The 14,016-nt window shown below is 50.0% G+C and overlaps 1 protein-coding gene across 1 annotated transcript; it reads right to left on the bottom strand.

The window, feature by feature from the left end:
* Positions 1–345: 345 nt before the first annotated feature.
* Positions 346–11,834, bottom strand: TMED3 (transmembrane p24 trafficking protein 3). Its single transcript, XM_060005316.1, has 3 exons — positions 11,206–11,834; positions 9,268–9,516; positions 346–1,386 (listed from the first exon to the last, which is right to left on the bottom strand). Exons 1-3 carry the CDS (start codon positions 11,761–11,763, stop codon positions 1,150–1,152), a joined length of 1,044 nt encoding a protein of 347 aa, XP_059861299.1. The 5' UTR covers positions 11,764–11,834; the 3' UTR covers positions 346–1,149.
* Between the last annotated feature and the right edge of the window lie 2,182 nt (positions 11,835–14,016).

The raw sequence follows: 14,016 nt of genomic DNA, 5'->3' as shown, positions 1-14,016 counted from the left end.
GAAGACATGGGAGAAGTGAGTGGAGGGAGTAGGGTAGGGGATTTCCAGGGCCAGAGGCTGGGGTGCCAGAGGCTGGGGTGCCAGATGCAGGATTTCAGAGACCACGGTGAGGACTTTCATGAGCTGTGAATGACATGCAGAGCCTTGGGAAGGTTTTGAGCAGGAGCGACAGGGTCTGACTTAGGTTTTAAAGAGACCACTGTAGCTGCTGTGGAAATGGCCTTGGAACAGCCACTCATCATTGCTCAGTCTTTTCTTTTTCTGTTCTTAGCCCCTCTATTTGGATTAAATGATGACTCAGTTGTTGACAGTAAGCACTAGGGTCTGAGAACACGAAATAACCAACTCCCTATTTCACTGTTTTCATTCAACTGAGAGCTGTTTACTACTCCCTCCACAAACGTCTACACATACAGATCTCTGAGGCATCACTTGCTCTATTAGGCTGTAATTAATTATATGCACACCAATGCTCCCCATTAAGCCGTGAGCTCCTTTAGAGCAGAGAAATAATGGCACAGGTCTCCATGGTGCTCACAGACAGTTTTTATTAGCCAGAGTCCTGCCTTCTAGGAGATACACAGCCAACCAAGGCACCCAGCTACCATTTTGTTCTTGCTCGCAGGGCTGATTCCACGGCTCACCTGGGATGGGGACTTCTGCAAAGCCGCTTCAATGCCTGGTTTCCACAGGTACAGAGAGCTCCATGTGAGGAAAGGCCAGACAGGGCCCTGTCTCCTCCACGCGGGATACACACAAGCCAAATAGGCCATGCGTCGTGGAGCAAAAAGAGAGCCCTGAGCTGCCCCCTGGAGGCCTGGGCCCTTGGGGTTCCTCCTACGAGCCAGGCCACTGGATGGCTGCCTGCCTGCCCTCCCACACTGGCCAATCCCTAGCCTGATTGTACCCTTTCTGCATTCAGTGTTACACACATGCTGCAGCTGGATGCCTTCCGCTTTCTGGGCGCTATGAGCTTTGGCTGCTGGAGTACAAGGACCAAGCATCTGAATAGAAGGCAAGGTGAGAACGTGTTACCCTGTGCTCTTCTCCAGGCAGCTCCTGGGTCGCACCCACCAGCCCCAGGAGCCTGTGACCAAAGGGAGCTGCTCCGCCCTGGGGTGGGAGGGGCCTGGGAGCAGAGCGCCCCAACTAGGAGTGGACCATCCTGCTGACGGGTCGTTTTTCTGTGAAGAAGCTTTTCAGCAGCAGCACCTGGCTGAAGCTGACCACGAAGAGCGCGATCGTCTCACCGACAGACCAGTAAGAGACTCGGCTGTTCAGGTCCTCGGCCCGGGCCCTGTCCTGGGCCTCCCGGAGCCGGTAATGTGTCTGGGAGTCGATCACCGTCTTCAGAGCCTCGTGGATGGTCACACAGGCGGACTCCATCTAGGCAGGAAGAGAAGAGCAGTCACTGTGAACCCTCAGAAAAGAAGAAGAGGATCCGGCACACACACAGCACATGTGATCTTCAACATCTTCGGCAATTTCTGCTGGATGCTAACTACGTGTCTGTGCTAAGGATCTGACACGGCTGTATTCATAATACGCCTAACTGAGGCTCAGAGAGGTTAAGTAACTTGTTCAGAGTCACACAGTTAGTAGATGGCAGAGTCAGGATTTAAACTCAACTGTCTGAGTCCTGAGCCTATGCTTTCAAATACTGCCCTGTGTTCTTATTTAATACTCACCATACCCCTGACAGGCAGGGATCATTAGTCCCAATGTTAAGGAGGACTGACTGATTGCTTACTGCATATATTGATGAGGAAACTGAGGCTCAAAGAGGCTACATGACTTGCCCAAGGTCACACAGCTAATGAACGGCAGGGCGTGAAGTAAACCACAATTGTGTTGGACTCTGAGTTCATTCTATTAAATTCGCAGCCTACACTTCTATGTATACACAGAAACACATGAAGACATATATTTCTCATGTACATAGAACCACACTCACATACAAACATGTGCAAAGACAGACATGTGTGCACATGAACGTGCACACACACAGGCATATACTCACACGTAACGCACACTACTTCACAACTTCCTTTACCTGCTAAAATATTACGTGTAGCATGCCGGATTCTGAATACATCCCACCCCCACTACCAAGGTCCCCTGCTCCAATCCCAGGAAGCTGTGAATGTGATGAGCTGCCACTCCTGTGATCATGTTATATGTCACAGCTGACCTTAAGAGAGGGGGGCCATCCAGTGGGCCTGACCGAATCACAGGAGCCCTTCAGAGCAGGGAGCTTTCTCCAGCTGGTGGCTGAAGGAGACGTCAGAGAGGCTGGATTCAAAGGAATTCAGTGCCCCGTTGCTGGCTCTCAAGATAGAGGTCACATGCAAGGACCAGAAAAAGGCCTCTAGGAGTGGACAGCACAACAGCCAACAAGGAAACAGGAACCTCAGTCCTACAGCTGCAAGGAACTAAATTCTGCCAACCACCTGAATGAGTGTGAGAGCAGACTCCTCCCCAGAGCCTCCAGAGAAGAGGCCAACCCAACCTGATTTCAGCCTTGAGACCCTGAGCAGAGAACCCAACTGAGCTGGCCCATGCTTAGAGCCTACAGAACGGTGAGATAATGAATGCCTGTTGTTTTCAGCCATTAGTAGTAATTATTGACTCAGCAATAGAAAACTAAGATATTATGCCTGTGAAAGAACATGTGTTCTTACTCACAGGCAACCTCTAAAGCAATCATTTTATCCAAAACCCAGCAAATTCTATCCCAACAATAAGTTCTTGTGCGACGGAAGTTCATAAGCATCCAACAGACGTTTGTTTCCCAAATTCCAAAGGTGAACTACTTATAAAGCTCAACATAAGAAGCTAGAAGGGACCAAACCATTGTGTCACCACCTTGACAGACCCCCGTGAAACCCTCATTTCTCTCACCAATTGAACAGTTTCTGGACGCCAAAGGGGAGACTATGACCAAAAAAAGATGTTGCCCTTACTTGCTTCATAGATATTCTTGATTCTGGGCCATTCAAGGAGCTAAACTAGACTACGTGAGGAGAGAAAAGCTCCCCTTCAGCCTCTGTGTTAACAAGGCAGCATCTTCTGTCTGACAACTGGTCTACCTCCTAGGGGTGTGGGTTTCCCCTGCACATGTTGGCTGACCCCCTCATTCTGATCTATAGGGAAGAGGTGGTGAAATGTCACGTGGAGGGCAAACTGACAAGGTCACTGTGTACGAGATGGAATTAGTGGACCTCGACTAGGCATCAGGTCAAGGGGCAGAATCCACCGTAAAGAACAAGAACAAGGTCGTTTGTGCTTCACTTTTTCCCCCAAGGGGAACCTTGATCCTGCTTTCTCAGTGACACCTGCGTGTCCTATTTTTGGGCTATATTACGGTCTTCTCTTGCGACTGGAGTTAGCATGGGGCTTCTTCACCTTCCCCACATTTGGTAGGTAGGGTGTAGAGGGATACCTTGGAGATACTGCTGGTGTGTTTCCAGACCACCACAATAAAGCAAATGTCACAATAAAGTGAGTCACAGGGATTTTTTGGTTTCCCAGTGCATAATAAAGTTACGTTTACACTATACTGTAGTGCATTAAGACTGTAATAGCATTATGTCTAAAAAAAAAATCAATGTACATACCTTAATTAGAAAATACTTTATTGCTGAAAAAAATGCTAACCATCATCTGACAACACAGGGTCGCCCAAAACCTTCAACTGTAAAAAATACAGCACCTGTGAAGTGCAGTAGAACAAGGTGTGTCTGTACCTACAGACGTGTGACGTTGAGAAATGGACAAATGATCCTGAGAAGGGTTCCTGACATCAAGAAGTTGATTCCAAAGGGGACTCCTAAGTGACAACTGACTTCAGATGCCAACCACCAGAGGACACCTCTCAGGGTACAGACCTCTGCACTGGAGACGACGGTGGCATTGCCCGTCCTCGCTCTCCTGGTAACGCTTCCAGAGTTGATGAAGGCATGTCAACTGTCACACAGGAAGGAAGGGGACTAAACTGTGAAGGAACCAGGAAAGAGGTCACAGAGTGGAGTCAGGCTTCACCTACGCAAACCCGTGTCCAAGTGGAACCAAGGTATGGCATTTGTAGATGCTTCCCTACTGTGCCCTTCCAGTCACTCCCTGTGACCATGACACAGGAAGGTTTGGTAAGGCCATTAGTTCTATATCGATAGCACCCTGGTGATCTTCGGAAGACCGCGGTTATTGAAGGTAGGGCTGGGGAACTCAGGAGAGACGCCTCTCAAAATGACACTACAGGAATTCCAAATCATACTCGGTTTTCTCTGATAGCCCAAACTACACTAATTTGTTCTTTCAAATGTTTATTTATTAAGTGCCTACTCGCCTTCCAGACATTGTGCGGGGCCCTAGGAACTGAGAGATGAAATGAGTCAGACACAGTCCTGGGTCCCAAGAAGGTCATAATTTAGAGAATGTTATCAGCTTCCTGCAGTGCCAAAAGAGCTAACAACAGAGGGGTGAGAGGAGCTATAGGAACACCTCAGAGAAAGCTGCTAATCCTGCCAGAGATGGAGGCGTACCTGACACAGGGAAGAGATAACCTGAACCTTGACAGATGGGCAGCATGTCACCAGGCAGAGGATGAGGGGAAGGCATTCCACGCAGGAAAAGCATGGCAGGGCTTCCCTGGTGGCACAATGGTTAAGTATCTGCCTGCCAAGGCAGCGGACACGGGTTCGAGCCCTGGTCGGGGAAGATCCCACATGCTGCGGAGCAACTAGGCCCGTGCACCACAACTACTGAGCCTGCGCTCTACAGCCCGTGAGCCACAACTACTGAGCCTGCGTGCCACAACTACTGAAGCCCGTGTGCCTAGAGCCTGTGCTCCGCAACAAGAGAAGCCACCGCAATGAGAAGCCCGCGCACCACAAGGAAGAGTAGCCCCCGCTCGCCGCAACTAGAGAAAGCCCACGCACAGCAACGAAGACCCAACGCGGCCAAAAATAAATAAATAAAAAAAATTTATTTTTTAAAAAAAGGAAAGAAAAGCATGGCAAAGAGTACATGCAGAGCCCAGTATGTGCAGCCCATCGGGGATATGTGGGAAGGAAGTCATGGGTAGGTGGAAGCTCACGGTAAAGGCCTTGAGAGTCAAGACTTTAACACGAAGCTCTGTGAGCAGAAGATTGGCAAGGCAAGGATCCCACTTTAAGAGAACTTCCCTGCCAGCCATGATGCAGAGGCGGACTGGTGGTGGGGAAACCACTTTGGTGGCTGCAGTTCTGCTGGGAAGAAAAGACGAGGCCCTCAATTAAGAAGGTCACCAAGTGGGGTAAGAAGAGCGGATCTGGGAGCGATTTAGGGGACTCGGTATCAAAGTAGAGAAGATCGTTCTTGAAATTAGTGGGCTGAACAGAGATACACATATACATGTGTATACACGCACACGCATGCCCGTGTGTCTCTGCATGCATATGCATGTGTACACATAGACATACATACACACATGTTTAGAATGTATAAATACACAGAGGCTTTGTTTTTAAACACTAGGGAAGGGCTCACTGGTTTTCCAGGCTAGAATTCCACCCTCCGTGTTTATTTCCATCACAAGCTCATTCAGAAACTCAAAAGGTACATTACACTCACTTGAACTGGGAGCTCCTGGGACCCCTGAGCCCTAGCCCAGGCGTGCAGCAGTATAGGCTGGTACCTCCAGCCTCCTCCCAGGGTCCAGAATCACTGGAGAAGGAGTGGGGGTGGGGGTGGGGGGGAGAGAAACGGAGGAGGACACAGAAACCACGGGTGCCGACACCCCGGGCAGAGGACACATCAGATATGCCACGCAAGGCATCACTTCAAAGACGTGGATCAGATGTCATCAGCCAGAGACCAGCACTGCGCTTCTATGAAGAGGGCCTGAGGTCTTTACAGGAACCACCTCAGATCTGATCAGTGACAGGGAAGGAAGCCAGTTTTCAGGAGGTAACAGAGCAGGAGGTGGTACTCTACGGCTTTCCTGGCGTCTAAAACCAGGAGACACCTTTAGAACCTGGCACGGGCCTCACAGGAGACCCCAGGGCCACACATCACCAAGATTCACAGACACCTGGAAGCATCCCCTTACTGTAAAAACATGCTACTTCCCTGTCCACTGGGATCTGCTGTTGGCGTTAGTCTAAGATACCACTTCAGCTTATTCCCACAAAATGTCAGTTAGGCAACCCAGCCAGCCTGCTTCCTACCCAGCAGGAAGCCAGCAGAGGCCCTTCTGTTGCAAAGAGCCCTGTTCTCCCAGGGCCATGGGTCCCCAGCTCTCCTGCAGTGCGAACTTCACCCCGCTGAGACCTCCAGCCCTGGCTGGTTCAAAGTGTCCGGGCACCTCACGGGGATCGTGGGTACCACTCCATCATGACAGGTGGTCTCTGGAGACACCCCGACCTGTCTCCCTCCCAGGACCATCCCTTTCCTCCATCCCATGCCCACATCCCATCCCGTCTCTACCCCCTGCTGATGCCCAGGTCTTCACTCTGTAACCAGCAGCAAATTCCTGCAGCCTCACCTCATCAGGACCTCCATGGATAGAAGCACTTGGCTCTTTTTTATTTTATTTTATTTTTTGGCCGCGCAGCACATGGGATCTTAGTTCCCCCAACCAGGGATCGAACTCGCACCCCCTGCAATGGAAGCGCAGAGTCTTAACCACTGGACTGCCAGGGAAGTCCGCACTTGATTCTTTAAATTCTTCAAGAGCTCAAAGGCAGCGTCGCAGGAGCTGGCCTCAGAGTAGAGTTAGGAAAACCTTTCATCTTCCCTCGATCACCACTGAGGCAGCCCCGGACCTTGGACCTCTGTCAGGAACCTTCAGCCTCCGCTAGGATCTGCCCAGACTCTCAGGACGCCCAGGGCACCTCAAGGTTGGCCTCCCTCAGTAGCATCTCTAGCCCATGTCCTCTGCCAGGAGCCTGGTCATGCTGGAACTCAGGCCGAAGACAAGTCCCTCTGGCCTGGAGCCCTGGCCCGGGACGCGGTCACTCTGGATCCTATTCTTTCATCCTGGGGCTGCTACTCGTGCCAGAACACACAGCCTCTGGCCCAGCACTGAGCCGGATGAAGCCTCAGGGGAAGAGAGAAGACAGCTGCAGGTAGAAAGGGGATCCATGCCAAGCAAAATAAGATCAGGGCCGGTGAGGAAAGTAAAGTGATGCCCTGAACACCTGCACCTGCTGTTCTCCCCACCCAGGAGGCCTTTTCTCCTCCCGTGCCAGACACACTCCTAGGCAAGCACCCAGAGTGTCGCTTTAAGCTAAAACTCTCCCTGTGAAGACTTCCCTGACCCTCCTGGAAGAGTCAATTGGTCCATCCCCTGACAACCCTCACCCTTAAATCTCAGCTCTGATCAGAGCATCCTGGAGCTCCGTGGTTTACAGGGTCGCATTCCACACAGGGCTCCTGACAGCTGGGACAGCGCCCTCTGACCTCATACTCCCACCACCCAGTACAGTGTGCAGACTGAGCACGGGCCCACCACAGGCGAGCGGGAGCTGTCTGAGACAGGCACAGACCAGGCAGGGGGGTCAGAGGTACAGAAGGAGAAGGAAACAGCTCTTTTGTGGCTGGGCAGAAGGAAGGATGAGGTTCCCAGATGCAGAAGAGGGGAAGTGCAATCACTCCTTCCTGCAACAAAACCAAACTCTAATTCTAAGGCTCCAGGAAAGAACGTCTCTAGTGCGTTAATCCACAAAGCCTTTTCTCTACTGGTTTCTTTTCCACTGCTTAGAGAGAGAAATCCTTCAGCTCAGCTTCTGGAGACTCATAAAATCTTCAAAACAGAAGCTATTTCATCAACGACCAACAGACCTCCTGAGAGGATAGGTTATGAAAGATCCTACACAGAAGACACACCCTGGGCTGGAACTTCTAGCAGCAGTCATGCCGCTAAGTTCAAACGCACTGCTGTCCAGTGGAACTCCCCATGCGTGGGCACCAGCCACTTGTGACTACTGAACACTAGAAATGTTGGTACAGAGCAAACAAGGAAGGGAATTTTTAATTTAATTTTAATTAAATGTCAACAGCCATATGTAGATAGCTGTCACTGACCGGACAGTGCAGTGCTAACCTCCAACTGCTCAGAGCATGAGCCCATGGTCCAAGCCACAGAGGAATGGAGCCTGTGGTCACCTTGGAGGGCAGCCCAGAAGGTAATCTGGCATTGCTGGAGACTCAGATGCTCTGGCTTTGGGCGTGGAACGGGTGCAGCCACAGAAGGTCATTCCTGTCTCGCAGGTTTCCCTGGGTCCTGCCCCTCAGTCATTTGATAACTATTTGGTGAGCTCTTAGTCGGTGCCACACCCCAGGCACTGGGGCGCTGGGGATTCAGGGGTAATACAGAGTCCTAGCTTCAGAGCCTGCATATGGGAGGGAGGGAAAAGCTTAAATAGCAGGAGGGAAGACTGAGGGAGGAGGCTGGGCTCAGATTATAGTTAACTGTGACAGCCATGGGCGACAGAGATGACTATCCGTCCTCCAAAAGTGTCACCTTTTCTCTTCCAGATTGTGAAGTTTGTTGCTAGGAGTTGACTGCCCAACTGAAGTGATTGCCGCCTTCGTTTCATCCAGTCTATCCACAGGACTATTCCTCAACAATGAGATATGAGTGGGTGTGATGGCATCACTTCTGGGCCAGGGCTTTTAAGAAGCAGATGGGACTTTATCATTCCTTCTTTTGGTGGCTAGAAACAGAGGACTCTGAAGCCCTAAGGGACATCAGAAAGATGACAAGAAAGAAGGAGCCTGGCTTCCTGAGTCACTCCATGGAGGAAAGTCCTCCACCCCTATCCCTACTCTCTAGATTATTATTTGAGTGAGAAAAAAAAAAAAAAACTTTCATTGTGCTAAGCCATTGATATTTGGGGTTTATTTGTTATAGCAGCCAGCCGTTGTTACCCTGACTAATATATACCACACAAAGGAGGACCGGTCTTTCTCATGCAGATACATCGTATCAGCAGAGAGGCATATGCTATGTGAACTTTGAAAGTGGTGCTGTGTCAAAGACTAAATGGGAACGCAGGAATACCAGAGGAAAGCACGGCAGGGATCCAGTTAAAGAATGGAGAGGAAGACCAAGAGGAGAACATAGGGTCTTGTAGGACTGGATGTGAACAGAGGGGCAGAGTCAATACTGAGACTTCAGACTGGAGCTGGAGAGCTGGTGACTGTTCATCAGGCAACACGGGCACAGACAAGGAGGAGCAGGCTGGGGGGGAGGGGGTTCATCTCAGCCTGTTAGCGTCCACTCACCTGGGTGAGAGCCGTGACTCTGTTGCCCATGTCTGGGAGAATGGGGGGCTCGTCGCCCACTTGAAAGTCAAAGTAGACGGTCTTGTGAGAGAAGGTGGAAAACTCATTACTGAAGCAAAACTGGTAAACGCCCTTGACCTCAGCCTGGTGTGTGAAGCTGTCATACTGCTTCTTAGTTTCCCTGTAGATGGTGTTCCCCAGGGGGTCCTCCACATAGCAGTCAACGTCGTAGTGGCCTCCAGTGATGACCTGACAACCACAAAAGACACCCACAGTCTGCTGTCACCAGAGAGGCAAACACCACTTACCAAAGGCCGACCAGGCACGGTGATTACATGTCACAAACATTTTTTTCATTTAATCTTCACAGACTTCTAAAGGCTGACACTCCCCAATTTACAGAGGATGACACTGAGGCTGAGAGAGTTGAAGTTAACTGGCCATGGTCATGCCGCTTGAAAGTGACAGAGCTAAGACTTGAATCCATGTCTGCCTGATTCCAAAAGTTTTGCTCTGCAAGAGTGCCAAGAGCCTAATCCTCCCCATTTTACAGAAGAGGTAACTGAGGCCCCGAGGTTAAGTAAACTGCTGAACGTGTCTGGTAAACGTTAATATTATTGCTGATGGAATGCAAGGGGAAAGCAAACATAGACTGAAGCCTTCACAGAATCAGTGATTACCAGAGGTGGGAGAGCCCTCGGGAATCATTAGTTCAAACTCTCAACACAGGAAAGATAAGACCTGCAAAGGGCAAAAATCACAGAGGTGGTCAATGACTATAACTAAGGTCCATCAAAGAACACAGTCAGTGGCCTCCATCTGCTTCCAAATGTTAAAATTTCCTTTTGTTCAGATGGAAGAATTTGCTTTGTGATTAGTGAGCTTCCTAATGCTGGAGGTGTGTAAACTTATGCTGAACGTGCTCTAACAGGGGTTCCTGACCTGGCAGGGACCAGATGACCTCTCAGCCCCCTCCATCCTCACAACGATCATGTTTTGGTGACTGTCTCTAGGTGACCCCTGTTAATCCAGCTGCAATTTCCACACTGTCCACGGACATGTGAAAGTGGCAACACCAGTGCCTCGGAGGTCATCACACATTGTGCTGTCCCCAAGCACATGCCTCTTTTAGTGGCTTTGGTCAGAGAGGGCCCACCACATGGCCTGCCCCTACTTCTGCTTCCCGTGCCAACTCATCTCTGTAATGCCTGTCAGTATGTGTCCACAAGCAGACGCGGGTCTGGGTATAATTCCCACTCAGCTCCCTACTCTTAGATCTGCTCACTAAACCTCAGGGGCAGATCTCTCACTCCAGACCTGCTCCGCTGAACTGTGAGCCATGAAGTCTCTCAAAGGAGCCAGGACTGCAGGAGCTAGGAGCTTTTCTGAGCCATATGGCAGGAGCCACAACACCACTCCTTGGACACACTGCCAGGGCTCAAAGCCTGCGCTGACACCTCCTTTCCAAAGCGCCATTTCTCATCACTTGCCGCGCTCACCCCAACTTGACTTCAAACACTGGAGAGAGGGAAGAATAATGCCAAGGACCCATTTCCTCTCGCTGCCATTTTTCAGTACAGGCGGGGACAAACTGGTCCAAAAAACTTGGGACAGAGAGCCTGTGTCCAGCTAATCAGACATGGATTCCTTAGAGTCAAGGGGCCTGCAGGTCATTGAGGACAACTCCCCAGGATGCAGGACCCGCCCCCGGGCATCCGCAGCCAGGTAGCTCACCTTTGGCGCTACCTCCCGCCCTGGTTAGTCGGGCCTGTCTCGAGTGGGCTCTGACTTCCTCGCGGGGAAGTTAGCTGGTCTCTGGTCATTCCCGCCCCATTCAGCCTCTTTGGCTAATTCCAGCCACTCCAGCCTGGGGCGCACCAGTGACCAATGGAGACCTGGAAGGGGGAGAGGAGGCGCTGCCGGGCGCCAGGGCCTCACCTGGTAATCCAGGGAGAACTTCACGCCCTGCTCCACGTCCTCGTGGAAGCACTGCTTGGCGTTGTCAGGTAGCTCGAAGGTGAGCTCCGCGCCCCGCGGCCGCTCCGCCTGCAGCAGCAGCAGCAGCAGAAGGGGCAGCGCGCAGGCGGAGCGCGAGGCCACGCTGCCCATGATGCTCCCGGTCCAGTCCCGTGGGCGGCGGCTCGGGCGTGTGCTCCTCGCGGATGGGACGGTGGCTGGGGGACCAGGGATAAGGTGCAGGGACAGACGTGGCGCTTGCGGAGCGCTGCGCTTCCGGGAGGGCGGGAGGCTCAGCGCGCAGCCGCGCGCTCGGGGGTGGTCCCGGGACCGAGGCCAGAGAGCGCCGCGGCCTCCCCCCGCCCCTTCTGCCCGCTGAGCCTGCGCGCTGGCTGGGTTGGCGAAGGGGACACGCCCCTTCCCCCGCCCCGCGCTGTTCTGCTGGGGCGTCTCGGCGAAGGTGAGGCGGGACGCCCATCCCCAGCGCGCACCTCCCCGGAAGGGCCCTCTGCCAACATCCCCGACAGACGTTTTCTGCATCTTCTGGGACCCGCAGGCTTGAGGATTACCCGGAATTGGCCCAGGTCCACGCAGTCCATCCTCTCTGGCTGCAGCAGCACGAAGCCCATGGGGTTTTACAAGGTACAGGCTCTGCTTCTGACTGGCTCTGTAACTTGTCTCACGCTTCTCTGGAGAATCAGTCTCCTGGTCTAGAACTGGGTGTGCCCAAACCTACTATCCACAATAGCAAGGAAGGCTAGAGGAAAGATATGCAAACTCTGGGGACCCAATTAACACCCCCTTTCTCATTCCCATCCCCTTCCCAAGGTGAAAAAGTATGCCACGGGTCAGGGGGGGTTGATGGGTGAGAGTAAGTGAAACCCCACAATTACATCTGTTCTGGGGAAAACCGGCAGGCGTGCTCACACACAAAGCTTCCTGAAGCTTCCTGAAGATACGAATACAGGTCTCTCACTCAGGAATTTCAGGTATCTCTTGGTTGTCTGTATAAGTTGAAGGTTCTTCTGGGACAAAACAATCTTTTTTTTTTTCCCTTTGATTTCTCAAAAGCGCCGAAAGCAGATAAATTAATTTACTGTCTTATCTATTACCATTGACCTAAGAAGGTATTTTGTATAATCATTACTATAGCGTTTTATATTCACTATGATCAGGTAACGACAAAGAAAAAAACGATTGTAGTCTAGCTACTCAGTAAAGAATTTTTTTCAGAATATCATTAGGTGAGGTGTATCTTGATTTTAGCAAAGAATTTTACTGCCTATATAGGTCTCCACGTGGATAAGACCGAAGTGTCCTGTCACTTAAAAAGCTTTTGCACAGCAAAGGAAATCATAAACATGATGAAAAGACAACCCTCCGAATGGGAGAAAATATTTGCAAATGAAGCAACTGACAAAGGATTAATCTCCAAAATATACAAGAAAAAACCCAATCCAAAAATGGGCAGAAGACCTAAATAGACATTTCTCCAAAGAAGATATACAGATTGCCAACACACACATGAAAGAATGCTCAACATCACTAATCATTAGAGAAATGCAAATCAAAGCTACAATGAGGTGTCACCTCACACCAGTCAGAATGGCCATCATCAAAAAATCTACAAGCAATAAATGCTGGAGAGGGAGTGGAGAAAAGGGAACCCTCTTGCACTGTTGATGGGAATGTAAACTGATACAGCCACTATGGAGAACAGTATGGAGGTTCCTTAAAAAACTAAAAATAGAACCACCATATGACACAGCAATCCCACTACTGGGCATATACCCCGAGAAAACCATAATTCAAAGAATCATGTACCACAGTGTTCATTGCAGCTCTATTTACAATAGCCAGGACATGGAAGCAACCTAAGTGTCCATCGACAGATGAATGGATAAAGAAGATGTGGCACATATATACAATGAAATATTACTCAGCCATAAAAAAAAACAAAATTGAGTTATTTGTAGTGAGGTGGATGGACCTAGAGTCTGTCATACAGAGTGAAGTAAGTGAGAAAGAGAAAAACAAATACCGTATGCTAACACATACATATGGAATCTAAAAAAACAAAAAAACTGGTTCTGAAGTACCTAGGGGCAGCACAGGAATAAAGACACAGATGTAGAGAATGAACTTGAGGACACGGGGAGTGGGAAGGGTAAGCTGGGACAAAATGAGAGAGTGGCATGGACATATATATACCACCAAATGTAAAATAGATAGCTAGTGGGAAGCAGCCTCATGGCTCAGGGAGATCAGCTCGATGCTTGTGTCCACCTAGAGGTGTAGGATAGGGAGGGTGGGAGGGAGATGCAAGAGGGGAGAGATATTGGGATATATGTATATGTATAGCTGATTCACTTTGCTATAAAGCGGAATCTAACACACCATTGTAAAGCAATTATACTCCAATAAAAATGTTAAAAAAAATTCTGGTCTCTATGTCTGTGAGTCTGTTTCTGTTTTATAGACAGGTTCATTTGTGCTATATTATAGATTGCACATCTAAGTGATATCATATGATATTTGTCTTTCTGACTTTCTTCACTTAGTATGCTAATCTCTAGTTACATCCATGTTGCTGCAAATGGCATTATTTCATTCTTTTTTATGGCTGAGTAGTATTCCATTGTATATACATACCACATATTCTTTATCGCTTCATCTGTTGAGGGACATTTAGGTTGTTTCCATATTTTGGCTGTTGTGAATAGTGCTGCTGTGAATGTAGGGGTGCATGTATCGTTTTGAATTATAGTTTTGTCTGGGTATATACCCAGGAGT

This window comes from Delphinus delphis, chromosome 2 (genome assembly GCF_949987515.2).
Source record: "Delphinus delphis chromosome 2, mDelDel1.2, whole genome shotgun sequence".
Lineage (NCBI taxonomy): Eukaryota > Metazoa > Chordata > Mammalia > Artiodactyla > Delphinidae > Delphinus > Delphinus delphis.
The sequence above is the reverse complement of the archived record's forward strand: the minus strand, read 5'-3'. Positions and strand labels throughout refer to the sequence as shown.